Source organism: Garra rufa, chromosome 22, assembly GCF_049309525.1.
Source record: "Garra rufa chromosome 22, GarRuf1.0, whole genome shotgun sequence".
In the NCBI taxonomy this organism is placed as follows: domain Eukaryota; kingdom Metazoa; phylum Chordata; class Actinopteri; order Cypriniformes; family Cyprinidae; genus Garra; species Garra rufa.
Window position 1 is genome coordinate 7,348,048 of NC_133382.1, and position 26,677 is coordinate 7,374,724.

Here is a 26,677-nt window from a genome sequence, read left to right on the forward strand (position 1 = left end):
CTTAAAACGGCAATGATATCAATAAATAAAAATGAGCGCTACATGCTCCAAAGTAAAAATGTGGTGCTGTTGCATGTTCAGTGGTTTCATAGGACTGCCCTCTAATAATCGACTAATCGTTAGTCGACGAGAAGAGGTTTGGTTGACTAAAATTTTATTAAAGAAAAAAAATTCCACAGCATGTGATGAAGTCACGCAATCCGAAGACAGAAAAGACAGATCGGTAATGGCTGGTCTATGTGGTAATATACAGTGTGTCAGACAGGATATCCAAACACTCATCTGTCATTAATTGACCTCATGGCTTTGCATCTGAAAAATGTATGTAGTAGCAACTTTACATGGCAGCTCAATCGAATGTTAATCTAGAAAAATGTGTGTTATTCAAGTGTCTGTGTGAAGTGTGAAAGCTGAAAAAATAGCACACTCATTTATTTAAAATTACAGATGGAGGCGCCAGTGCGGTCACTTGCTCTTAAAATACTCCATCATACAGATAAGAGTAATACTTCTTTTGAATCTGTAAAGTTTATTTGTGTGAACGAAGATAAAACATTGTTCTTTTGTAAAATAATTAAAGCAAACAGGGTGTGCTTTCTGCCATCTCTGTGAACTTGAGCTTGTACAGACAAGAAAAATATATCTATAGAGAGTGAAATGTCTACTTGCAAATGAACCAATTCAAATAGAAAACAAATATTTTCAGATTACGTCATCCGTATATACAGGCGTGTCACTACTGCGGAGATGACGAGTCGGTGTCGCCGACTTCATCTCTTAAAGGGATAGTTCATCCAAAAATGAAACTTTGATGCTTATCTGCTTACCCCCAGGGCATCCAAGATGTAGGTGACTTTGTTTCCTCAGCAGAACACAAACGAAGATTTTTAACGAAAACCGGTGCAGTCTATCAGCAAAATAATGTGAGTGGATGGGCACCAAACCTTTAAAGGTAAACAAAAACATGCACAGACAAATCCAAATTACACCCTGCGGCTCGTGACGATACATTGATGTCCTAAGACACGAAACGATCGTTTTTTGCGAGAAACTGAACATAATTTATATCATTTTTTACCTTTGATACACAGCCACGTCCATCTGTCATGAGCACGAGCTCATCATCCGGCTCGTTACATGTGAACACGCTCTGGCGTAGAATACGCAAACGGCGGAAGCGATCTGTCGCTTGTATACGACACTCATTGTTTACACATTGCACAGAGATTGTGGGTATAGCGGCTATTCATGGTAAGGGTAATTACTTGCACTTATCCTGATTGTTCAAACCAATTTAAAGCTAAAAGATTACGTTTGCTTGCGCAAACTCATCCGGGACTTTTCACCGATTTCCCCTTCCGACGTTTTGCGTATCCTACGCCAGAGCGCGTACACGTGTAACGAGCCAGATTAAAAGCTTGTGCTCAGGACAGATGGACGTGGCTGTGTATCAAAGGTAAAAAATTATATAAATACTGTTCAGTTTTTTGCAAAAACCAATCATTTCATGTCTTAGGACATCAGTGTATCGTCACCAGTCGCAGGGTGTAATTTGGATTTGTCTGTGCATGTTTTTGTTTACTTTTAAAGGTCTGGTGCCCATCCACTCACATTATTTGGCTGACAGACTGCACTGGTTTTCGTTAAAAATCTTTGAAATTCTTCTGAAGAAACAAAGTCACCTACATCTTGGATGCCCTGGAGGTAAGCAGATAAACATCAAATTTTCATTTTTGGGTGAACTATCCCTTTAAGCTAAAAACAAAGAAAGCACTAGTTTATTAATAAATTGTTAAAACATTAATGCAGTCTCCTTGCGGTAGAGGTCTTAGTGGGACTGCTTTGCTTTTATTCCGCACCCACACGCTCCCGCTATATATTCACGCTTTGTTCACCCGCTGCCCGCTTAGAATAATTTTCTTCCCGACCCGTCCGTTCCCGCTAAATTTAGTTCTTGTTTCCAGAATCGCCGGCCACTTGGTCGTTACTTTAAGAAAAAAAGCTACGTTTAACGAACAAAAAATGCTCCGAACGTTTTTTGTTTTTTTTCTAAATGAACTTAATGAAAAAGAAATGAAATTATAACCACTTTGCCATAACTGAACCATTTTAATTGCCAAAACAGTAGTATAAGTTGTTGTGGCAAAGGGAAAAAAAAAGACACTGACACCACACTGTTTGCGAAAAATCAGTGAGCATAACCTTATGAAGATTTTGCCACTCCAAACTTGGCTTTGTGCTCTGGAGTAACGCTGATAAACTGATAAACAGTTGCAAACACAGAAAAAACACTCCCACTTTCCGCGCCTATGAGACCTTGCCAATAAAATGCATGAAGCAGAAAGCACTGGTCCATGAGTGTAGCGAGTGCATAACAGTTTTGAGAGCAGGCTGTAGCCTACAGGTGCTCGATAAGAATGAGTAAAGTGCAGATTTGCTGTTCAGAAAAGACGTTGGGAACGGGATATTGTTACCGCCCGCTCCCGTTCAAATTACACCAGCGTTACCGACCGCAACCGCTTTTATTTGGAAATTTATTCCCGCATCGCAAGAAATCTGGTCGGGTTTCGCGGGAATGCAGATCTCTACCTTGCGGCTTTCCCTGACCCATTCATAATTATTATATCTGCCGGTGCACTGTGACATGCTTTTTTGTGTGCACTTGAACGCTTATTAGGCTATGTAGACAATTAAAGGCTCATTATAATGATTTATATGGTTTATTAATAAATGTGCGACTAATAGTGCTTAAAACGAATGAATACTAATGCGCTCATAAATTTGTCATCTCAGGAGAATGTGATCCTTGGGGAAAAAAGTAAGCATCCAGCCCTGCTTTATACCATGGTAAAAAAAAAAAATTAAGCTGATCTTTTCAATACCAAATACTTTGAATGGATAATAAATTAGCATGAATATTCTGCTTTATTTTTTTTTTGTTTCACAGAAGAAAGTCAGATAGTCAGAAAGGACATGAGGGTGAGTAAATGGTGAATTTTAACTAAATGTCACCTTGCAGTATCTCCTGAATGCTTTCATTGGTGAGCTGGGATGTTGAAAAGCCTTGTAGGGAGGTGATGAGCGGGTCACATCCAGCATTTAGGAGCATACGACATGTCTGCAGATGGCCACAGTGTGCCGCGCGGTGCAGCGCCGTCTGACCCAGGTTATCTACTGCATTCACCTGCACAAAACAACAACAACAACATGCGGACAAATCTGAAATCTGCATAATTTACAGTACAAAACAGCAGATGTGGTTGCCAGAACATTACAATGGATTTACATTGCCGTTCAAAAGTTTGAGATCAGTAAGATTTTTAATGTTTTTTAAAGAAGTCTCTTGTGCTCATCAAAGTTTCATTTATTTAATCAAAAATACAGATATAATAAAAAATTAAATAAATTAAATTCCATTTTAAAATATATTAAAATAGAAAACCACTATTTTTACCTGCAATAATATTTCAAAATATTACTGTTTTTTTGTTTTTTTTCATCAAATAAATGCAGAAATCATACTAATCCCAAACTTTTGCACGGCAGTGTAGTATGTATTTACAGTAAAACAATGTATATTTTAATAATGATATAATGTTAATATGCCAACATATTAAAGTATTAAAATCAGTTCAAATGATTTTTCTCTATTTTTATAAACTAAAAGACACATTATACAACTGTGATGTATTTCTAAGAGTCACTGGATATTCATCAAGAGAAAACATACAGGGGACATTGGAAGTCACTAGAACATGCCCTGACCAAACTTGTTTAAAACAATTAAATGATCCAATTTAGATTTCATGTTCAACCATAGTTTTCAGTATTTTAAATCCTGATGACTAACTAAAGGCAGGCAAAATAAACGTGATGTTAAAAAACATCTGTGACGCCTATGTATAATTAAGTCTCACTGCAGCTGTGAAAAATCTCACGTACTTTCGCCTCGTGTTTCACCAACACCTCGATGATGTCATTGTGGGACTTCTCAGCGGCAAGATGCAGAGGTGTGAGGAAGCTGCATGAAAGATAAAGATCCACAAGTCATTACTGAATATGATACAAAATCCTTTGCTAAATCCTTTGAACAATGTGACTGAGTGACTCACTCTTTATTCTTCTCATTGACATTGGCACCTTTCCTGAGCAGCAATTCACAGATCTGTTTCCTCTTGGGATATGGCGACTTAGAGACACAATGCTATCAAAGACAATCACAGAAATCGTTTTATTCACTTCAAGTGCTATACAACCCTCATCAAAAATGTTCTTTGAATGCTCTGTGTTCAGATAGGATTTTAGAGCTGGAAATATGATTTCTACAGTTAATGTTTTGAGACTTTACATCAGTGGTTCCCAACCCTGAGGGTTACTAAAGATTTACAAGTGGCCTCAAGTAGGGTTGAAACTGTTAGATTATGATGATAAACCAAGATCCAGATGGTTAGTATTGCTGGTTTTAAACTTTGAACTGTGATTAAAACCATATTTGATTGCAAAGATTTGAAAAACTTTGTAAATACTGTTAAAGTTAGCAACACTCTCATGTAGGCGCAGCATGCAGCGTTGATTTTGCTTTGTGTGGAAAATATGGCGGAAAGCTGGACATTTTTTATCAATTAAAATATTTAATTAATTACATAAATGCATCTCTGAAGGGAACGGAAAGTTTCAATGCCATTTTCTTTTCAGCTTTCCTCTATATACTACCTAATAAAGCAGTGTTTATACGCTTAGTGCTGCTTTTTTTTTTTTTTACAGCGTTTAGCTCTATTTCTGCTGTTCCACAAGCGCCACCTGCTGGCAAACAGTGGATTTACATTTTTTATTCAGCTCTCTGCTGTTTTTCCATTTCCCATTTCCACCACTAAATAAAAAAAATTATTAAAAAAGGTAATTGTGACTTTTTATCTCACAATTCTGACATTTTTTCTTGAGATTGAAAACATGACTTTTTTTCTCAGAATTGCGATATATAAACTCGCAAATCTTACTTTTTTCTCAGAATTGTGTGACATAAACTTAGGTATAGAACAGCGAGACATAAACTTGTAATACTTTATCTCGTAATACTGACTTTATTTTTCGCAATTGTGAGTTTATATCATTCTCATTTTGAGAAAAAAGTTAGAATTGTACATTTATATCACACAATTCTGACTTTATAACTGGCAACTGCAAGTTTTTATTACGCAATTTTGAAAGAAAAAAAAGTCGTAATAACCTTTTTTATTCAGTGGTGGAAACAGGCTTCCCTACAATTTTGTTCAAACAAACAGAGCAGAAAAAAATAACATAATTACTCATTTTGAATAAATAATCTCTTTTCTTAAAAATGTAAGATTTATCATCTTAAAACTTTTTTTTATTTTACCATGTACTACATTTTAGTAGATAACATGTTATGTTGTAGTCATCCAACCAACATTAATTTTTGTTTATTTAAAATCCAGCAATTGCCGTTAATGTCATTATTTTAATGCTTCGGCTGTTGTTACATTTATTACAAACGACTGATTTTTTTTTTATGGTGGACGTTATAAAAGTTTAATGATAAAATAAGGGTCCTATGGAAAAAAGGTTGAGACCACTGCTTTAGAGTTAAATAAGAAAATATTTTTGTTAAATTTCCAGAAAAAAAAAATACAGATCAAAAGTTTAGGGTCAGTGTGATTTTTTTTTTTTTTTTGAGACAGAGAGTGAAATTAATACTTTTATTCAGCTGAAAGGCATTAACTTGATGAAAAGTAGGGTTAAACTTAAAAAAAAAAATCAATTTCAAACAAAAGATTCAACAAAGAATCCTGAAAAAACCTGTATCAAGGTTTCCACAAAAATCTTAAGCAGCACAACTGTTTTCAGTATTAATAAAAGTAAACAGAAATGCTTCTTGAGCAGTAAATCAGCATATTAGAATGATTTCTAAAGGATCATGTAATGATGCAGAAAATTCAGCTTTGAATAACAGGAATGAATTTCATTTTAAAATATATGCAAACAGAAAACACTTATTTTAAATGATTCTATTTTACAGTATTACTGTTTTACTACTGTTTTGATCAAACAAATGCAGACTTAGTGAGCATAAGAATCTTATACTAGTGTTATTAAATAATTGTGCTCATACCTATAATAAATAAAAAAGATAAATTGGTCCTTACCAGAGCCATTTCTTGAGTTAGAGGGTGTTTGAAGTCGATGGTCTCAAGGGAGAGGTGTTTTTTAAAGCGGGCCATGTCCGCCTCACGTGCCGCCTGCAGCAAAGCATGACCTCTGAACTCATCTGCAACAGAAAACAACACCCCGTCAGTCACCGACGGACCAAACAAAACAAGAGCTGGTCTTTGTGGCAGTCCAATGCTTACACGCCAGTCGCTCTTTCAGCAGGGCGGTGGGGGCCAGATCGATGGCGCTCTTGTTGTGGCAGTTGAGGAAACAGGGGTCGGCGCCGTAGCTGAGCAGGAGCGAACAGACCTCCACTCTGTTTTTTGAAGCTGCCTCGTGTAAAGGTGTGAACTGCCACAGGTCCATAGCGTTAACGCAGGCACCATGCTGTGTAAAAATGAACATATTAGAATAATTCAGCATTGCATCACAGGAATAAATTCTATTTTAATTTATATTAAAATAGAAAAACACTATTTTTACCGGCAATAATATTTCACAATATTACTGTTTTTTTTGTTGTATTTTTCATCAAATAAATCCAGAAATCGTACTAATCCCAAACTTTTAAACGGCAGTGTAATATGTATTTACAGTAAAACAATGCATATTTTAATGTATAACGTATTATGTATAATGTGTGTATAATGTATATTTTAATATACACTATGCTGTGTAAAAATGAACAGATGAAGTGTAGTTAGTACTTCTGCTAAAACAGCTAATTCAGAACCAGAAAGCAGATAGGAAAAGTGCAAATGTGACCCTGGACCACAAAACCAGTCATGACTCATAAGCGTCCATTTTTCTTTAAATTGAGATTTATACACCATATGAAAGCTGAATAAATAAGCTTCCCATTGATAGGACAATATTTGGCTGAGATACAACTATTTGAAAATCTGAGGGTGCAGAAAAAATTTAAATATTGAGAAAATGGCCTTTAAAGTTGTTTAAATGTTCTTAGCATATGCATATTACTAATCAAAAATTCAATTTTAATATATTTACAGTAGGACATTTACAAAATATCTTCATTAAACAGGATCTTTACTTGATATCCTCATTTTTGTCATAAAAGAAAAAATTATAATTTTTACAATGTATTTTTGTCTATTGCTACAAATATACCTGTGCTACTAAAGACTGGTTTTGTGGTCCAGGGTCACATATAACATAAAATGAACCTACCTTTACAAGCAATTCAGCTACTTCATAGTGACCGTATGAACAGGCGTTATGAAGAGGCACAAGATCTCTGTTAACATAAAACAAAGTTTAATACATAAAGTGAGTACAGTAATGAAGAAAGATTTTGACTACACTGCCTTTATTTGAATTTTTAGGTTCAAAGTTGGGTATATAATTTTGAGTCAAGGGGATAATACACATGGTCTTGAAAGTATAGCATTAATTATACATGTTGATTAAATACCAACATCACCTGGACAAAGTTACATACATTTTTCTACTACAGATGCACAGATATTTTGAATAGTTCACCTGAAAATGTACTTAACCTCAGGCCATCCAAGATGAGATGAGGTAGTTTCATCACATGAACATATTTGGAGAAATTCATTATTTACATTACCATTTATAATCACTTGCTCACCAATGGATCCTCTGCAGTGAATGGGTGCCGTTAGAGTCCAAACACCTGATTCACACCATTCCAGTCCATCAATTAACATACTATGAAGCGAAAGGTTGTGTGTTTGTAAGAAACAAATCCATCATGAAATAATTTTTAACAGCTTCTCACTTCATAGTATGTTAATTGATAAACTGGAGTCATGTTGTGCATTACTGTGATAATGCACAACATTGTTGTGATTATTGTGACTCTCATTCTGACGGCACCCATTCACTGCAGAGTATCCATTGGTGAGCAAGTCATGTAATGCTAAATTCCTCCAAATCTAAAGAAGAGACAAATTAATCTACATCTTGGACGGCCTATGGGTGAGTACATTCTCAGCAAATTAGCATTTTTGGGTGAACTAAGTGACAGCATAGAGCCTAATTTGTACTGCACTTTAAGTCAAACTGGAGACACACATCGTACCCTTTGTCTTTAGCGTGCACATCGGCTCCATGCTGTAACAACAGCTGCACTGTCTTCACACGATTATAACCCGCGGCCAGATGCAGAGGCGTGGACTGAAACCAACAAATAATCCATTCAGAAACACATATGCAAACTATTTATTCAAATAAAGATGCATGCAGAACCTGAACCAATTACACATGAAATGCCTGGCTACATTAGGAGTTTTATGTAAGTGGCTCAAAAACGTTGAGAACATTTGAATATGGTTATACATGAACAGATATCAAGATAACATTAGCATATGTGACCCTGGACCACAAATCCAGTCTTAAGTCGCTGGGGTATATTTGTAGCAATAGCCAAAAATACATTGCATGGGTCAAAATTCTAGATTTTTCTTTTATGCCAAAAATCATTAGGAAATTAAGTAAAGATCATGTTCCATGAAGATTTTTTTGTAAAATTCCTACTGTAAATGTATCAAAATGTAATTTTTGATTAGTAATATGCATTGTTAAGAACCTAATTTGAACAACTTTAAAGGTGATTTTTTTTAAAGGAGTATTTTGATTCATTTGCATCCTCAGATTCCAGATTTTCAAATAGATGTATCTCAGCCAAATATTGTCCTATCCTAACAAACCATACATCAATGGAAAGCTTATTTAGTAAGCTATATATGTATGATGTATACATCTCAGTTTTGTAAAATTTAACCTTATGACTGGTTTTGTGGTCCAGGGTCACATATATAAATCAATGAATCACCTTTCTTCCATCACTGGCGTGACAGTTCACGTTTAATGGTGTGAGGAGGCTCATCAGTTTTTCTTCATTCCCACTTCTGTTGAAAAAAAATCATTGAGTGGCAAGTCAATTAAAGGAACAATGTGAGTCACGACAGCAATTTAGCTCAGCAATATTCATCTCTCCTCAGGTCTCCTGAACAATATTGAGCTTAAATAGTTATTACCTTGCGCTGTCGAGGAGTTCGTCCTTTCTATAGTCACCTAGATTTAAGAAAGAATGAAGTGTATTAACATAAATGGAAATCTCATTTGAGCCTAAATGAGAAGCAAAGTCAGCAGGAGAACACTTTAGCCTAGAGTAAATTGGCAATTACTTGCCTTATAAACAAATAGAGCAAGGGGAAATGAGAATTATCGGAATCAGAATCAAGTGTTTGATCAAAAAGATGTGTGGCATCTATATAGAGCATAGGGCTGGGTTTTGACACCAATATTCGTTTTGATTTAGACTCACACGCTTGCGAACTGATTCCATTTCTGATTCAATATCAGCTATTTTGGATATACATCAAGTGCAGTACATGCCAAATTTTCTCAAGGAAAAATATGTTATCTAGATTAATCTAGATTAAAATGGCTAATTTGAATTCTGCCGAAGGCATTCAGAATGTGTGCGCTACCCAAATAATGACTAAAAGTAAGTCTTTAAGAACGGGTTTCTCAAACCAGGTGACACATTAGACCAGGGGCTCATCTCCTGTTTCCAAACTGCATCACAAACTGCTCGAGAAAGCTGTTCTACTATGATAATTGGTGATGAAAATAAATTATGTTCAATAAGATGTACTTGTGTTTACTAACTAACAATGAAATAAATGTTTCTACCTATTAGATTGTGTTTTTTTAACGTCTACACCTACCCAACCCTAAACTTAGCCCTTACTATAATAATAAAAAAAAAACTGTATTATTGTTGTACAGTGTGATAAAAATATACATTTATGTATATATATCTATGGTAGCCAGTGTTTCCCCTAGGTTTCCAGCTTTGGGGGTGGGTTATATTTTATTTTTTTTCATATATATTGTTTTATGTCAATTATTTAAATAGGAATATATAAACACCTACATTATACTGTACAAAAGTAATACAGGACTAATGTTCTGTTACAAGTTACACCGTACTTTTATTTTGACAGGTTGCCTTGAAGTTTCTGTGTGTAAGTCACAGTATGATATGATGCTAGTTTTTTACCCAGCCCTAGTAGGGCAACTAATGATTATTTTGATAAGTAATCTGCTGATTATTTATTTGATCATTCCAATGAAAACCATTTAAAAAATATTCACTTTAATTCAATTTTTTAACACCATTTCAACTTCTATGGCTATTTTCATAGCGAGAAATATTATTGCTGAATTGTATGTATGTTTTTACAATTTATTTTTGCTAAAAACTCCAAAGCTGTATTTAACTTTAAATCTCTTTAAAGGAGTTAACTGAATAAAAAAAAATTCTCACAGAGTCTAAACCAGCACAATCTAACAAACATGATTAATGGATGAATTGATTCAAAAAAGAGAACATGTTGGATACTATTTTCAAGGTAGATTTAAAACTAAATAAGGAATAATAATAAAAAAGAAAAACAAAAGCACAGGACAAGCATTTAATAATCTTGTGATTTAAAAAATTGTACAGATTAGAACACAGACATAAAATGTACGTTTTAGGTTGAGGAAAACACGTCTCAAACACATTAAAAATCATCTGTCAACACCCAACAGGGCCAGCCGCGCTATAATATCTACAACAGTATTTGAAGCACTTAACATGACACATTATCATGTTTAGGATGACTTAGGTCATGTACTTTTCTGGCATCAGCTCACTTTACTTTTTTTGTAACTGCTGGATTTTTTTCGGTTCACAATATGCAGACGTGATTGATCAAAAGTTGCTGATAACTTGGCGATTACTTTTATTATGAACTATTCAAGTATATTGATTATTCGAGTACTCATATCAAGTATTTGTAAGTTAGTTTGGACCAATTTGTTAAAAATAATCTGTTCAAACGATTACTTTATTTATTAATCGGACTACACTGTCTGAGTTTGTATCGTGTGCAACTCATGATGACAATAAAGCGTGTACTTGTTAATTTACTGTCTTTCTATCATTTCACAACTGCCAGTCTTCTGTTTTTTTATTTTCAATTGCATACTAATTCTAGATAAGAACTTGTTCTCGATTCCCAACACTACCAGAAAAGCAGCGTGTACTCAAGTCTGAGGTTTAAGAGCTCTTTTACCAGTAAGTACAGCTTTGGTGGAGGGTTCAGCCAGGTCAAGCGCTGTCCTCCCATCAGTGTTTCGGATCGTTGGCTCAGCACCATGTTGCAGCAAAACTACAAATGACAACATGATTCAAACAGCTACATTATACATGCAACATGCACTTTTCACATCAAACCAAGTTGTTATGAAAATATTCTGTAAAGTTTTTTACTAGGGGACTTTACCAATGCAGACGTCGATCTTGCCCTTGATGGCAGCCTCGTGCAGTGGAGTGTAATTCCAGTTGTCTCTGGAGTTGGCATCGGCCCCGTGTTGCAGGAGCAGGTTGACGACTTCAGCGTGACCAAACGAGCAGGCGTTGTGGAGCGAGATGAGGCCACCATCATCGCAGGCGTGCACATTTGCTCCGTGCTGAAGGAGGTAGTCCACCACATCTCTACGGCCAAAACCTGTCACAGAAGAGTTTTCAGATGTCCATAGAAACCTCAATTTTCAATGTATAAGCATCAAACTTGGTAAATGGTCTGATATGTACCATGTCTTTCACATCCTTTGACATCAGACAATAGAGTCTTATGGATGTTGAGATATTAAGGTCCAAAAAAAAAAAAAAAAAAAAAAAAAAAACTCATTTACACCAATTTACACCAAAGGCAGCATGGGAAAACCCAGGCTAACTGTGATGCCAAAACGGGGGTAAAAAACAAACCTTTTTACAGATTTTTTGTGAAAAAAATACGCACAGTAGAGATCTGAAATTTTGTATATAATCTATTGGGCATATTACCCATCACATGGATTTTTTTTCAGACAAATCTGAGGGGGTCAGGTGGGGACCATTTGATGATTCCAGCTGGAATGACCCAGAGGGCTATAGTCTATTATAGTATAATCATTTTATTTATTAATTTAAAAAGATCACAAATTGTATTTTTACAATTAAAGTAATAATTGAATTTAACTTTATACATTTCATAAATTATTAATTTAAATTTGTTTGTTAATTTAAACATGCAGAACACCTAGACTATAAAGTTATACGTAAACTATATATTAACCATATTAGTATTTTTAGTTTAGTATAAAAAACAGCTGCATTTCACATGTAAATATATTAATTACAATGACAGTATGTGATTTCATGTGTATCAGAACAATATTTCATATTAACATATAAAAGCACATTGTGTTCTGACTCTGAGCAGCCTACTTAATTAAATATTTACAACAAAAAGTGCAATTAATTCATCTCAAAGACCCTATATATGATCATAATAATGTTAATCTTTTGTCATTTGTAACTGTTTAATTATTAATTACATGCCAATACAATTTTATTTGGCATAACTTATACAATACCAGTGATATTGATTATATAGATCAAAGGATAGAACAGAAAATAATAGAAAAATAATATTTCGTTTGAATAATTTAGAAAGCAAAACGAATAGAAGCGAGAGTCGCACTCACCCGCAGCGAAGTGCAGCGGGGTGGATTTCCTCCCTGCTGTGTCCCTGCTGTTCACGTTCTCCGGGCACAAGAGCTTCTTCACCCGCTCCAGGTCTCCGCTCCTGCAGGCCTCGAACAGCTCCCTGGGCTCGGCGGACCCGGAGCTCTCCATGACCCCCGAGAAGCGCCGGACCGACATGGACAAGCTATGGGCAGATAGTGGGAAATGTGGAATACACCCTATCCCAAAGGCTTGACATGAAGGCCGCAAAGATGCGCAGATCTCCACAGTTAAAGCCTTTCAGTAACAGCCATTGAAGAGAAGAAATGATTCAGCTCGAGTGTCTTTGGCTGTTACTGTACAGAGCTGTCAGTCCAGCTGTGTCTCAAAACCACAGAAATCAAATAAACAGATAGAACGTCAATTCTTCTAGTGAACGTGAAATTTGAATGGGCGGGGCTTTGGCGGCCCCGGAGTCTGCATAAAAATGTGCAACAGTGTAAAACAGGACCTGAATAAAGCAATCGAATAAAATCAATCAGTTTCACAGTGTTATTTTTCATAAATAAAAAATTGTCCACACTGCTGCTGAGAGAAAACGAAACGGCGTTGTCACATGACAAGTGTTACTTTTCTCACCGATGTTCGAGACTGACCAATCACAGTCGTTTGTGATCACTATTTGTCTAACGCGTTTGATTGAATATTTTATTAAGTTATTATTATTAAAACGGATGTCTATTTTTATTTAATCATTAATGTATTTAAATAATTATGTATTTACGTGCATAAAACATATGTTGTAACACAAACAACGTGCAGAGATTTTAATAAAGCTCATAGGCTTATGTGTTTTCGGTTGTTTGAGCCGCCATGCGCCCCCTAGAGGATTATTAGCTGACTCGGCTCGAAGTGCGAGTATGATTCGCAAATATAATGTCTAGGTAGGCAGCTCACTTGGTTTGAGTTATCTCCTCGTATTTAATACAAATACAGAACACGGAGTGCCTATGATATATGTCAGAATTTCCATCATAATGAATGCGATCGATTCGAATTAAATGCCCCACCTGGACTGAACACCGAATTCACTTCATTTTCAAAAACACTGAGAAAATGTAAAAACTCGGTGCTGCCATCTGCAGTGCAGTGTCTGTTTTGTTTTGATTCCATAAAGGTTAAAAGGACAAGTAAGTAGCCTACTGTTTAAGTCAAAAGTTTACATACACCTTGCAGAATCTGCAAAATGCTAATTGTTTTACCAAAATAGGAGGGATCGTACAAAATGCATGTTATTTTTTAATTAGTACTTACCTGAATAATATATTTCACATAAAAGACGTTTACATTTAGTAAAAAAATAATAGCTGAATTTCTAAAACGACCCTGTGCAAGAGTTTACATACACTTGATTCTTAATGATCCACAGTTGAGTATTTTTTTTTTTTTTTTTGAGTTGTTCATGAGTCTCTTGTTTATTCTGAATAGTTTAACTATTCTTCAGGTCCCACAAATTCTTTGGGGGTTTTTCAGCATTTTTGTGTATTTGAACTCTTTCCATCAATGACTGTATGATTTTAAGACCCATTTTTTCACACTGAGGACAACTGAGAGACTCATATACAACTATTACAGAAGGTTCAAAATGCTTCAGAAGGAAAAAGATGCATTAAGAGCCAGAATTGAAAACTTTTTGAATTTGAAGATCAGGATAAATTTTAATTATTTTGTCTTCTGTGGAACATGCAAGTATCTTCTGTAGCTTCTGAAGGATAGTACTAAATAAAATAAAAAAATGTTATTTAGGCAAAATAAGAAAGATGTACACATCTTCATTCTGTTTAAAAGTTTACACCCCTGGCTCTTAATGAATTGTGTTTCCTTCTGAAGCATCAATGAGCGCTTGAACCTTCTGTAATAGTTGCATGAGATGAAAAGATGAATCACAGAATCATAGTCATTGTTAGAAAGGGTTCAAATTCACAAAAATGCTGAAAAAACAAAGAATTTGTGTGACCTGAAGGACTTTTCTGAAGAGCAGCGTGCAGTTTAACTGTTCGGGACTGCTGAACAGGGTCATTTTTATAAATTCAACTATTATTTTCTCTTGTGGACTAAACATCTTTCATGTGAAATATCTTATTCAGGTCAGTACTAAATAAAAAATAAAATGCATTTTGTATGAATTATTTTGGTAAAATAATTACTACTTCAACTGTATTACTTCAACGGTAAGTATCAATCCATTAAAGAATAATTATTTGAATTTTTAACAACACAACAAAGTATTTAAATGTTTTCCTTCACTTTATGTGAGTACATCATAAAAAAAATAAAAGTGTCTGATATTACATACTTAATATGCTTTATACAAAACATTCCTGTCTTTAATTAATGTTTTATACCACAAAACATATATATTTAAAAATGTCATATAGTCTTTTATATAAAAATAACATGAAAAATCAGCATTCAAAATGGGGGGGGTGGAGGAGGAGGAGGTGGAATAAATTTTCCTCCAGTAGTAGTAGTAGGAGGAGGAGGCGGCGGTGGCACCATGGAGGCATTTTGTGGAGGTGGCGGTGGAGGTAGTGAAGACCCACTGTAAGAGCCAGGAGGAGGAGGAGGTGGAGGTGGAACAGTCGTATTGCCCTGAATGGGAGGTGGAGGAGGTGGGACAGGGACATTGCCTGGAGGAGGAGGTGGAACAGCCATGTTACCTGGAGGAGGAGGAGGCGGAGGTGGAAGGTTTGCTAAAGTCATTGAGGTATTTTGGCCAGGTGGAGGTGGTGGAGGGGGAACCAAAGAACCTCCATACACAGAACCAGGTGGAGGAGGAGAAGGAGGAGGAGGTGGGGGTGGAGCGTCTCCCATCTCATCATCTGGGAGAGGTGGAGGAGGCAGCATGGACAGATCAGGATAGACAGGTAGACATGGGGAACGGTCAGATGTGAGTGCAGGAGGCGGCGAAGATGGAGAGAGATCAGGAGGAGCTGAGACGCTAGAACCCACCAAATCAGGTACTGATGGAGGAGGAACGGCGATACCCAAAAAAGACCTGAACCACAGAAACGACTGAGTTAATAACATTTTTACCTAAAGCTACCTGAATGTAGACAACAAAAGCCTTTTATTACAAACCAGTTGAAGGTCCTGGTCTCCTGTGGGCCAAGTTGTCCAGACACAGAATCCTCATTGTCTGTTTTTGGGTCTTCCTTTGGGGTCACAACATAATAAATTAAAATAAATATATAAGTAGGGTTTTTAGGCTAAAAATATTTGGAAAATCATTTAAATTATTAAGTTAAACTCTATTACAAATATGATACAATACTAGTCAAAAAATGTTTAAACTATGTGATTTTTTATGTTTTTTAAAGAAGTCTTATCTGCTCACCAGGCATTTATTTGATCCAAAGTACAGCAAAAAAAATTGAAATATTTTTACAATTTAAAATAACTATTTTCTATTTAAATATATTTGTTTAAAATATATTAAAATGTAATTTATTCCTGTGATTTCAAATTTTTTTTAGTGTTATTACTCCAGTCACATGGTCCTTCAGAAATCATTATTTTATTATTATATTATTTATTATGATCATGTTTAAAACAGCTGAGTAGATTTTTTTTAGGATTCTTTGATGAATAGAAAGTTCAGAAGAACAGCATTTATCTGACAGAAATATTTTTAACATTATAAATGTCTTTATCATCACTTTTTATCAATTTAAAGCATCCTTGCTAAATAAAAGTATCAATTTCTATTAATTATTTTTTTATTTTCTATTAATTATATAATTAAATACTGACTCTAAGCTTTTGAATATTATATAGTACTCAAATAAGTGCTGATTTTTGGATCTTTCTATTCATCAAAGAATTTAAAAAAAATGTACTCAACTGTTTTAAACATTAATACTACTAATAAAAAATATTTCTTGAACAGCAAATCAGCATATTACAATGACTTCTGAAGGACCATGTGACACTGAAGACTGGAGTAATGATGCAAACATTTTTACTTTGATCACAGGAATAAATTACATTTTAAAATATATTTAAACAGAAAGCAGTTATTTTAAATAGTAAAAATATTTCAAAATTGTACATTTTTTTCTGTACTTTAGATCAAATAAATGCAGGCTTGGTGAGCAGAAGAGATTTCTTTTAAAAAACATAAAAAATCTTTTTGACTGGTAGTGTAGTTTAACCACAACATGTAAAAAAACACCAGTATAAGTAATTCATATTATATATTTGTAGATATATTTGCTTACAGTTTTGCTGTCTTGCCAATGGCCGTGGCCCACTTTGTCTAAGCGGGCGTAGGATATGGGAACCCGTCTGTACGCACGTAACGGCTCGAGGCCATTTGCTGGGGGAACCACCTTCTGAGTTCGGGGAACTTTAGACTGTTTGGTCAGCACTCCGATCTCCTTCCGGGCTATTTTCTCCTTGTACATACCAACTGTCTGAATGTAAATACTGACATTAGGAGGTTATTTTGCCCATTTATAACTTTGACAAAATTATGCTTTATTAAAGGAATAGTTCACCCAAAAATGAAACATCGCTGAAAATTAACAAATTTTGCATTAAAGGGATAGTTTACCCAAAAATGAAAATTTTATGTTTATCTGCTTATCCAGGGCATCCAAGATGTAGGGGACTTTGTTTCTTCAGTAGAACATAAACAAAGATTTTTAACTCAAACCATTGCAGTCTGTCAGTCATATATTGGGAGTCAATGGGACCCATGGCTTTGGGAGTCAAAAAAACATACACAGACAAAACCAAATTAAACCCTGCAGCTCGTGACCATACACTGAGGTTTGTGCAAGAAACTGAACAGTATTTATAACATTTTTTACCTCTGATCCACTGCAACGTCCAGCTGTCCTGAGTGCGTTCACAACAGCCGACGCGTGACAAAGAGCAAGCAACCATAACTTCAGTCGATCAGGCTCAAAAGTTGGGAGTCGGTGAAAACACTCCCGGATGAGTTCGCGCAAGTAAACGTAATCTTTTAGCTTTTAATTGGTTGCAACAATCAGGATAAGCACGAGTAATTACCGTTTTGAGTAGCTGTCAATTTCTCTGCACTGCATAAACAATGAGCGACGTATACATGCGACAGATCGCTTCTGCGTATGCGTCTACTATGCTAGAAATAGTGTTCAGATGAAAACATCACAATAATCCACAAGCAAACCACTCCAGTCCATCATTTAACATCTTGAGAAGTGAAAATAAGAAACAAATCAGTCATTAAGGCATTTAAACTATGGCCTCTGGACAAAATATGAGTTCATAATCCAAAATAATGCTTCCTCCAGTGAAAAAGTCCATCCCCTGTTGTCCACCCACATCAAAATCCACCAACACATTTGTTTAGTACTGTTTTCGCTTCTAACAGTGCTTGATCTGTGCATATTTCTCTCCTGATTTAGATGAGATGACTTTCACACTATTAAGCAATATTAAGCATAGAGGACAGTTTGAGGGTAAAAATGTCTTAATGATGGATTTGTTTTATACTTCTCACTTCAAGACATTAATTGGTGGACTGGAGGGGTGTGGATTACTTGTGGATTATTGTGATGTTTTATCAGCTATTTGGACTCTCATTCTGATGTAACCCATTCATGCAGATGGTCCATTGGTGAGCAAGTGGTCATCAGTAATGGCTGGCATTGTTTTTCAAGAGATACTTGTTCTTTCTGTTAAGTGATAAGCAGAGCTCACCAGAGTCAGCAAGTTGACAGAGGTCTCCAGCTGTTTTAGCTGAACCGTCTGAGTATCTAAGAGCTTCAGCAGAGATGTGGCCAGATTGTTTATCTGGTATGTGACACTGGCCAGGGCCTGCGCAGTGAGAGCTTTGGACTCTTCAATGACACTTCTGGTGTCATCCACCTAAAGGTAAAAAAATATTTATTTTCAATATTCAAACTCTTTTTTATGAATAACAGCCAACTGAAAGATCTCCAGACTTAGTCCTGGCCGGCAAATTGAGCACATCTGAACCATTTAATTTAATAGTTCAGACATTTCATTTAGTCAGCAGTTTAAATATTACAAACACATACCCCCGGTTTCACAGACAAGGCTTAAGCCTAGTCCTAGACTAAAATGTAAGTCTGAGCTGTTTCAACTGAAAGGATCGTGCATCGACTAATCTTAAAATAGATCAGTGCCTTTGTTTTGTCTAAAGATGCACACCAGTAATGTTTCTTTCTAAGGCACATGTATAAAAATTACGTAAATGTCCTAATTGAACTATGGCTTAATCCTGGTTTAGGCTAAGCCCTGTCTGTGAAACCGGGCCATAGTGTGTTATGTGTAAAAGAAATTCTACCTTTGCAGACAGCATATGGAGATATAAAGTACCATGGCATGTCTAAATAAATATAATAAATATACATTAATGTTCAAAAGTTTGGGATCTGTAGATTTTTTAAAGGAGTCTATTCTGCTCACCAAGGCTGCATTTAAACTTTCAGCATCATTACTCCAGTCGTCATTGTAATATGCTGATTTGCTGCTCAAGGAACATTTTCTTATGACAGTGATTTGCTGAGTAAAAGTATTAATGTGTTAAAAAAGACAAACCCCAAACTTTTAAATGATATGAATATGTAATTAAATTCATAAATAGTACTGAATATTATTAGTAATAATAAAGACCTAGATATTTTTTTATATTTATATGCATATGAAACTGACATGCTGCAAATGTGCTGCATTCAGTATGACAGACCTCCAGGATACAGAGATGGATTCCTAGATAAACATGTTAAGAAAGGTTTTCATGGAGTCTTTGGAATACATACCACAGCCTTGTTTAGGCATGTATGCCGTCAGTACAGACAGCACAACGCTGACGGAAAAGACTGGAAAAATGTACAGCCTAAAGTAACTGTTTGAGCAATCCATGTAAATAACTCCTAATTAATAAAAAATTGAGCTGTAAAATGAGTTGCGCTTTTAGTGTGAAACATGTATGACTTGCAAATGTAATAAAATCCTGTTATTAAAACCAGTTGAAACTGTCAAAAGAAGCAATTATATAATCACTAGACTACTTACAAAGTTGTAACTTTTGTAATCCTGGATTTTTTTTATATCAGTACATACTATATATGTTTAGGCCTAATGTAAACAGTAAGAACACATACTATCCAGGGAGATCTCTAAAATACTCTGAGAATTTGGTATTACTGCAAATCGAATGTATAGGGAAAAAAAAGTAAAAATGTCTCACATTGCAGAATTTGTTCTGACAGTAATCGGCCACCTTGTGCAGATTGCTGTGGTTGTCTAGAAGAGATTTTCTTGCAGTCGGAGCCTCTTGCAGGATTTTGTCTATGCTTTCTTTACAGTTGTTGTCTTTCATTGTGTAGGTCTGCAATATAAGCTGCTGAATGCTGCTGGTTACGGCTCTTCTCCACTGAGTCTGGTAAGACTAAACTGAGGTGGACTAGAGAATGACTGCAGTGAAGATGACAGGCACAAACATGTTGGGAGAGTGGGTGTGTTTGCAAAGCATTTCTCAGTAATCTTCAGTGCAGACACAAGATTCATGAATGAACAGAGTGCTTTTTACAGGATATGATACACTATATCTATCTGTCTGTCTCTCTCCTTATCTTTCTATCTGTCTGCCCGTCTGTCTATCTATCTGTCTGTCATCTATCTTTCTACAGTATCTGTCTATCTATACAATGGAGATCAAAATTAGAGAACGACCTATAATTTCCTAAATTTCAAGGTCACTGCTTAGTCATATTTGAAGTTATTCTAACAGGAGTAGAAGGACAGTTTTGCTAACATATTTCGTAAATGTAAATTTAATTAAATATTTTAAATATTTTGAATATTGGTGCTGATTTCTGACAATCTGGCACCTGGTGCTAAATTATCTGACAAAACCTATTAAACTGGCAGCACTCCTCCAATTTTCACTGAGATTGCAAGCTAGTGGGCTATCTATCTATCTATCTATCTATCTATCTATCTATCTATCTATCTATCTATCTATCTATCTATCTATCTATCTATCTATCTATCTATCTATCTATCTAGTATCGATATATCTGTCTGTAAATTTATTAATTCAATTCAATTCAAAATTGCTTTATTGGCATGACTGTAAAATTACAATATTGCCCTAGCTTTGAGTATATGTCGAGGAACATAATAATAACAATGAGAACATCTAAATAATTTCAATAATTAAAAATATTATAACAATTTAAATTTAAATAACAAAATTGAAAAACAGTGTAACAAAATAGAACGTGTAAACATTTGATACCACAGTGTTTAACATAAAAACACACACATGCTGAGGGTCACTGTGGTAGACAGTAGGGAAACACACTGAGGTCAGACATAATACACATTACACACACTATATACATTCACCTGCTGTCTCTCAGGCTGTGGCACATCCATACATATCTCGCAGCCAATGCTGCTGTCTGTCCCTCTCCTAGTATTATTTTTATTTTTTCCTCTTCAGTCATGGCTGTAAAATTCTTTATGTTTGTGAATTTATTTATATATAAGTCTCTTATTGATTTAAATTCGTGGCAGTGAAGGAGGAAGTGCATCTCTGTCTCAATCTCTCCTGTCTCGCAGTGAGCACACACTCTTTGCTCTCTGGGTAACCAGCTCTTTTTGTGTCTGTCGGTTTCGATGGCTAGACGGTGCTCACTGAGCCTGTACTTGGTCAGGATTTGTCTCTGCTTTGTCTCCCTAATACTCTGAAGATATTCTTCCAATTCATAATTTGATTTTATAGTTCGATATAATTGTAGTTTGCTTTGTGATTTAGTTTCTTGATCCCGATGTTCCAGATATATATTTTTAGTTTGTTTGATTTATTTTGATGTTTAAGTGAGAAGCAGTGCTGGTCTGAGGCTGGATAGTGTTAGTGCAGTTAGTCAGGTTAGTAAGTCTCAGAACCAGCTGACTTAGGGGACTTTTTTCGGGGTTCAGTTCTTGGGTTTGTAACACTTTAAATTAGGGATGCACCGATCCGACTAGATAAATGTGTGCTATTAGGCGCATATCCAATCGTTTGTGGGGAGAGTAAAGCTGAAGCGCGCTTTGCAGGACATGAAAGCGCTGGTGCGATGTGGAACTTCATTTTTACTCATAAAGGTAAGACTAATATATCATCCGGAACTGTAAAGAAATAATTTAAATAATTCAAATCGAAAACAAAACTCTTTCATTAGCTATAAACCATAAAGATGCATTTAGGCATTAAAGGCGCGTCCAGTGAGCAGATGGCGTCATGTAGCTACTATCATGTACCAGCGTCAACTTCATCTTTGTGTCAAATACTTGTTTATTAATAAATAATTCGAATATCTCCTTACTTTTTCCCACAACACATTCATGGTAATTATTTTTGCTGGGGCTTTGTGGTCAGCTTTAGCCTACTGCGTGCATTTGAATGCGGAGGCGGGGTTGTCATTGTGACAGCACAGCCCTAGTTTTGCTTCCACGATTCAAGTGAGCCCGACTGTACTTTAGTAATCTCAAAATTTAAAATCGAATGCCAACCCACCGAACGAATATTCGAATAATCTGGTCCAGCCCTACTTAAAATAAATTTAAATAAATAAAATGTAGTAGTAGAAATGAAAAAAAAAAAAAAAACACTGGATCGGCCCGTGGATCGGTCCATTTTTCCGATCCCCGATTCAGCTATTTTTTCAATATCGGGGCCGATATCCGATCCTAATATCGGATCGGTGCACCCCTACTTTAAATTGTAGCGATTCTGTGGGACTCGATTTAAGATGCATCCAGAATTTGAGGGATCTTTTTTGTATATTAATAATCAATGGGAATCGGCCTAATTCTGCCCTACATGCATTATTGGGTGTTCTCCTTTGTAATTTTAGAATCATTTTGCAGAATTCGGTGTGTAGGGCTTCTGTTAGATGTCTGTCCCATCTAGTCTAGCTCTGATCACTGAGTGGACCCCATACCTCACTTCCATACAGCGCTATGGGCTGAATCTATCTGTGTCTCTATGTCTCTATGTCTCTATCTATCTATCTGTCTGTCTGTCTGTCTGTCTGTCTGTCCGTCCGTCTGTTTATCTATCTATATATCTATTTAGTATCTGTCTATCTATCTGTCTGTCTATCTACCTAGTATCTATATATCTATCTATTTAGTATCTGTCTATCTATCTATCTAGTATCTATATATCTGTCTAATCTAGTATCTAGAATGAACAATTTCAGTATCCTTTGGTAAATGATGACAATTAATTTGTGGGAGTCTTAATGGCATTTTACTTATCATATTACTTATAATATTAAAACCATCATTTGAACTTTCCCTTTAAAAGAGAGAGAGAGAGAGAGAGAGAGAGAGAGAGAGAGAGAGAGAGAGAGAGAGAGAGAGAGAGAGAGAGAGAGAGAGAGAGAGAGAGAGAGAGAGAGAGAGGGGGAGGGAGATAGAAATATAATTAATGTCATGGTCTGGCCACAAGAGGCCAGAATACAGCAAACAAAGCATGAGTGTCACATTGACAATTTCCCTTTTTTGTTGTCAAGTGCATTAAAACACATTAGTGTCTGATAATAGCAAATGTAACAATGTTCTAGTGAGTCTGACTTCTACGTCTGTCCAGGAAAACAAATATTAATTATTTAACCACGCTATTAAACAGTAACCTGTTTCATGACCATAAAACTAGTAATTCCTTTGTTATTATAGGTTATTATATTGCTCTTAATGCCCCGTCACTGTGAGCTGTGCATTTTAATGACGTCTCTGATAGGAACAACTATTGCCCACATGAACTGGGGCCTGATAGATTAGCCACCATATTTTGCCCCCTGTGATGTTTAATGAGCAAAGTCTGTGTACACCTGGGGTTAAATGATAATTGGTTATCATCAACGCTTATCTGCATGCCAGTTACGTGTATCACGTTTGTACCACAGAGACCAGTGGTGTCAAAAGTATTCACATTCATTACTCAAGTAGAAGTATAGATACTAGGATTTAAAAAGACTTTTGTAGAAGTTGAAGTATCAACTCAAGCTTTCTACTCAAGTAAAAGTATAAAAGTACTAGTTTCAAAACTACTTAAAGTAAAAAAGTAAAAGTAATGTATGTAAAAAAAATGCCATTAAGGACCAAAGCTTAGGCCGCGCCACAGGGGCCTATTGGTCACTACCCCACCTCCCCAAAAAACATTTCTAAAGGCCATAGTGACTATGTTATATTAAAATGTTAATTAAAAAAAAAAATTGGGATGCACTAGGCTACCTGTTTCAGCCGATTATATACCCAATGAAAATAAATGCATTTTATTACAATGCAAATACATTAAAGAACCATAAATGTGTACTACTGAGAATTAACGTGTTTCACAAAGCGGGAGATATGACGACTAGTTGCTGACTATAAGTATTGTGTTATCACAACATTGTCGATCGCGTTGTCAATCACAAACGCTAATTTATTCAAACATCCCTCTACCAAACTACCTACTGTAGCTTCATTTGCAGAGGATGAAGAGAAAGCACCCGTTTGATAAATAAGCAAGTAGTGGAGAAATAATAACTTGTAAGAAATCATCTTTTTTGAGTAACGACCCGAACACTGGCTATATCCTTGCTGGAGTGCAGGGCTGGACTGGGGTTAAAATTTGGCCTTGGACAAATTCAGCCCACAAGTTCCCCGTGAGTTTTGTTTGGGTTATAGGGCCTTTAATTGAAGTAAATAAATGTATGAATAAAACAGGACAGAATCAAATAATGATTGATACTGAATTCAAATGCAACAAATGAATAATGCATTTTTGTCACATAGAAATACATGCAGTAAAGCACTGATTTTGAGCTAGAATGCAGGACATTTATTGCTAATAAATTCTGTAAAAATTAGGGCCTACTTACTTTTGTAGAACACAAAAGACATTTTGTAGAATGTAACCAAACATATTCATTTATTGATTTCTACTCTAAATACAAAATTTTTGAATTTCTCAGAATATCTTTCTTTATGTTCCACAGAAGAATGAAGTTTATACAGAATTAAAATTACATGATGTTGTATATAATGACAATTTTTATTTTTGGGTGAACTGTCCCTTTAAGAACTTTAATATGTGTAGTAGTAAACACCTTATTTATATAAGGCACTGATATGTATCCTTAATCAGGCTCTTACTGAATTAACATTTTTCTCCAATTAAAATGAATTACAACTTAACATTTAAAAAAGAAAGAATTATTTGCTTAAAATCCAGATATTAACTGACTAGTATTAGTCCGATATCGTCACAAGAAAACATTACAATAGTTATGTTTTTGTTTTTATTCATAATAATAAACTATAACATTTGCTATAAAAATGACAGTAATTATGTATTGGCGTTTATCATTTTACCTCATCATGCAGCTGTTTTCAGCAGCCCAGCAGAACCTACAGAACCTTTAATGTTCTCATATCACACAACTGGCTAACACAACTCTGTTTTAAATCTGAATGCGTCAAGCAACTTGCGTTGTTTATCACTTTACATACATTGTGGTGGAAGCGCAGCGTACGTTCGTCAGCGCTGTGCGGGTGACTTATTTCGCCGCTTCACACTTTTGGGCTATTTGCAGTTTCGAATGTCATTTAAAACAGCGCCTAATATGGGGGAGGTCTGCCTAGCATCGGCAATCGGCCCACTACTCCACCGGCCCACCGGGAATGTCCCGGTTCTTCCGATGGCCAGTACACATCCCTGCTGGTGTGACGTGATTTGTGTCACGTGCAGGTGTGATGGATCGCGTACAAACCAATAGGGTGTCGGAATGGGATATGTTTATACTTCTCATCCAACCACAACCAAATTCACAAATTCATTTTGAATGGCGCAATTTATCTGGATAGTTTTTTTCTTTTTTGAACGATGACATGAATGAACACAATTGAGCCGAAAAAATAGGAGTAACGAGTCTATTTTTAAAATGTAAGGAGTAGAAAGTACAGATAATTGCTTGAAAATGTAAGGAGTAGAAGTAAAAAGTAGGCTGAAAAATAATTACTCCAGTAAAGTATAGATACCCAAAAATTCTACTTAAGTAAGGTAACGAAGTATTTGTACTTCGTTACTTGACACCTCTGACAGAGACAAATACTGTCATTTTCTATGCAAGCAAAGCACTTTTATGCTGTATAAAGAGCAAAATCAACCTCCCGTCTGCATATTCGCTTTATAGAAAAATTATATATTTCTAATGTGTTACAATTATTCGAAAAACATTAAGGCTAAAACATTACTTTACAGAAAAAGATCTTCGTGAGTAATAGTTTAGTGCATATTGTTTCATCTGCTGTATCCAATGGAAATCTGTTCCACAGGAAGACTGTCCCGCATGTAGAGCTATTGGGAGAGTTGAATGAAAAAAGAAATTCATCTTGCAACAATATTGCCTTTGTTTGGGAAAGGCCCATCAAGGGTGCTGCAAAACGATCCATCTGACCTTTAAACTTAATTACTTTTGGGAGTAAAATTTAGGAGTATAAAACAGTGCAGCAGAAACATAAATATATAATGATACAAGCAAAGAAAATGAGTATAAACCTTTGAATTAGTCACATGGGTTGTTGTCAGAGCAATTTTTGGGGTGTAGGAGTGACAAATAACATATTTCTTAACTAAATATGATTCAAATATTTTTTTACTTTATTTTTTATGACGGCGCTGCACAAGTATTGCCAAGTGCACAGAATTCCTGCAGAATTGGTCTACTTTTTTCACTGTGGCCGAAGGTTGTTTTTCAACTGTGGTTTGATGCGACCCCACCAATGTGATATTTACCCCCAGAACACGATTAGGCTAGTTTTGGACTGGATTTGAGAAGTAATTGGGCGGATTTTTGTTGTGAAAACCTGGCATACAGGTCAGTTCAGAACCATGATCTG

At 35.6% G+C, this 26,677-nt stretch overlaps 2 protein-coding genes across 3 annotated transcripts in view; both read right to left on the reverse strand.

Moving 5' to 3' along the window:
- The window catches only part of LOC141297784 (poly [ADP-ribose] polymerase tankyrase-2), a 34,203-nt gene extending 21,085 nt beyond the window's left edge, over window positions 1–13,118 (reverse strand). For both annotated transcript variants that reach the window (XM_073828237.1, XM_073828236.1), the window contains exons 1-12: window positions 12,742–13,118; window positions 11,496–11,720; window positions 11,286–11,381; window positions 9,195–9,231; window positions 8,990–9,065; window positions 8,237–8,331; window positions 7,360–7,426; window positions 6,369–6,555; window positions 6,165–6,286; window positions 4,113–4,204; window positions 3,943–4,021; window positions 3,013–3,184 (exon numbers count right to left, since the gene is read on the reverse strand). In XM_073828237.1, the coding sequence (XP_073684338.1) occupies window positions 3,013–3,184; window positions 3,943–4,021; window positions 4,113–4,204; window positions 6,165–6,286; window positions 6,369–6,555; window positions 7,360–7,426; window positions 8,237–8,331; window positions 8,990–9,065; window positions 9,195–9,231; window positions 11,286–11,381; window positions 11,496–11,720; window positions 12,742–12,919 (1,426 nt within the window). In that variant the 5' untranslated portion in view covers window positions 12,920–13,118. The remainder of the gene's footprint in view (window positions 1–3,012; window positions 3,185–3,942; window positions 4,022–4,112; window positions 4,205–6,164; window positions 6,287–6,368; window positions 6,556–7,359; window positions 7,427–8,236; window positions 8,332–8,989; window positions 9,066–9,194; window positions 9,232–11,285; window positions 11,382–11,495; window positions 11,721–12,741) is intronic.
- A 1,891-nt stretch (window positions 13,119–15,009) lies between these two features.
- abi3b (ABI family, member 3b) lies at window positions 15,010–20,164 on the reverse strand. The gene is made up of 5 exons (XM_073828894.1): window positions 19,986–20,164; window positions 18,470–18,637; window positions 17,002–17,196; window positions 15,863–15,936; window positions 15,010–15,779 (listed from the first exon to the last, which is right to left on the reverse strand). The coding sequence occupies exons 1-5, from the start codon at window positions 20,115–20,117 to the stop codon at window positions 15,194–15,196; spliced, it is 1,155 nt and encodes a 384-aa protein (XP_073684995.1). The 5' UTR covers window positions 20,118–20,164; the 3' UTR covers window positions 15,010–15,193.
- Between the last annotated feature and the right edge of the window lie 6,513 nt (window positions 20,165–26,677).

What these genes read in the sequence shown, in the direction of transcription:
- abi3b (XM_073828894.1), bottom strand. Translation starts at nt 20,117, where the DNA reads ATGAAAGACAACAACTGTAAAGAAAGCATAGACAAAATCCTGCAAGAG. An exon ending in ATTGGCAAGACAGCAAAACT is followed by an intron (nt 15,937 to 17,001) that starts GTAAGCAAATAT and finishes GTGACCCCAAAG; the next exon opens with GAAGACCCAAAAACAGACAA. An exon ending in GAGACCAGGACCTTCAACTG is followed by an intron (nt 15,780 to 15,862) that starts GTTTGTAATAAA and finishes TCTGTGGTTCAG; the next exon opens with GTCTTTTTTGGGTATCGCCG.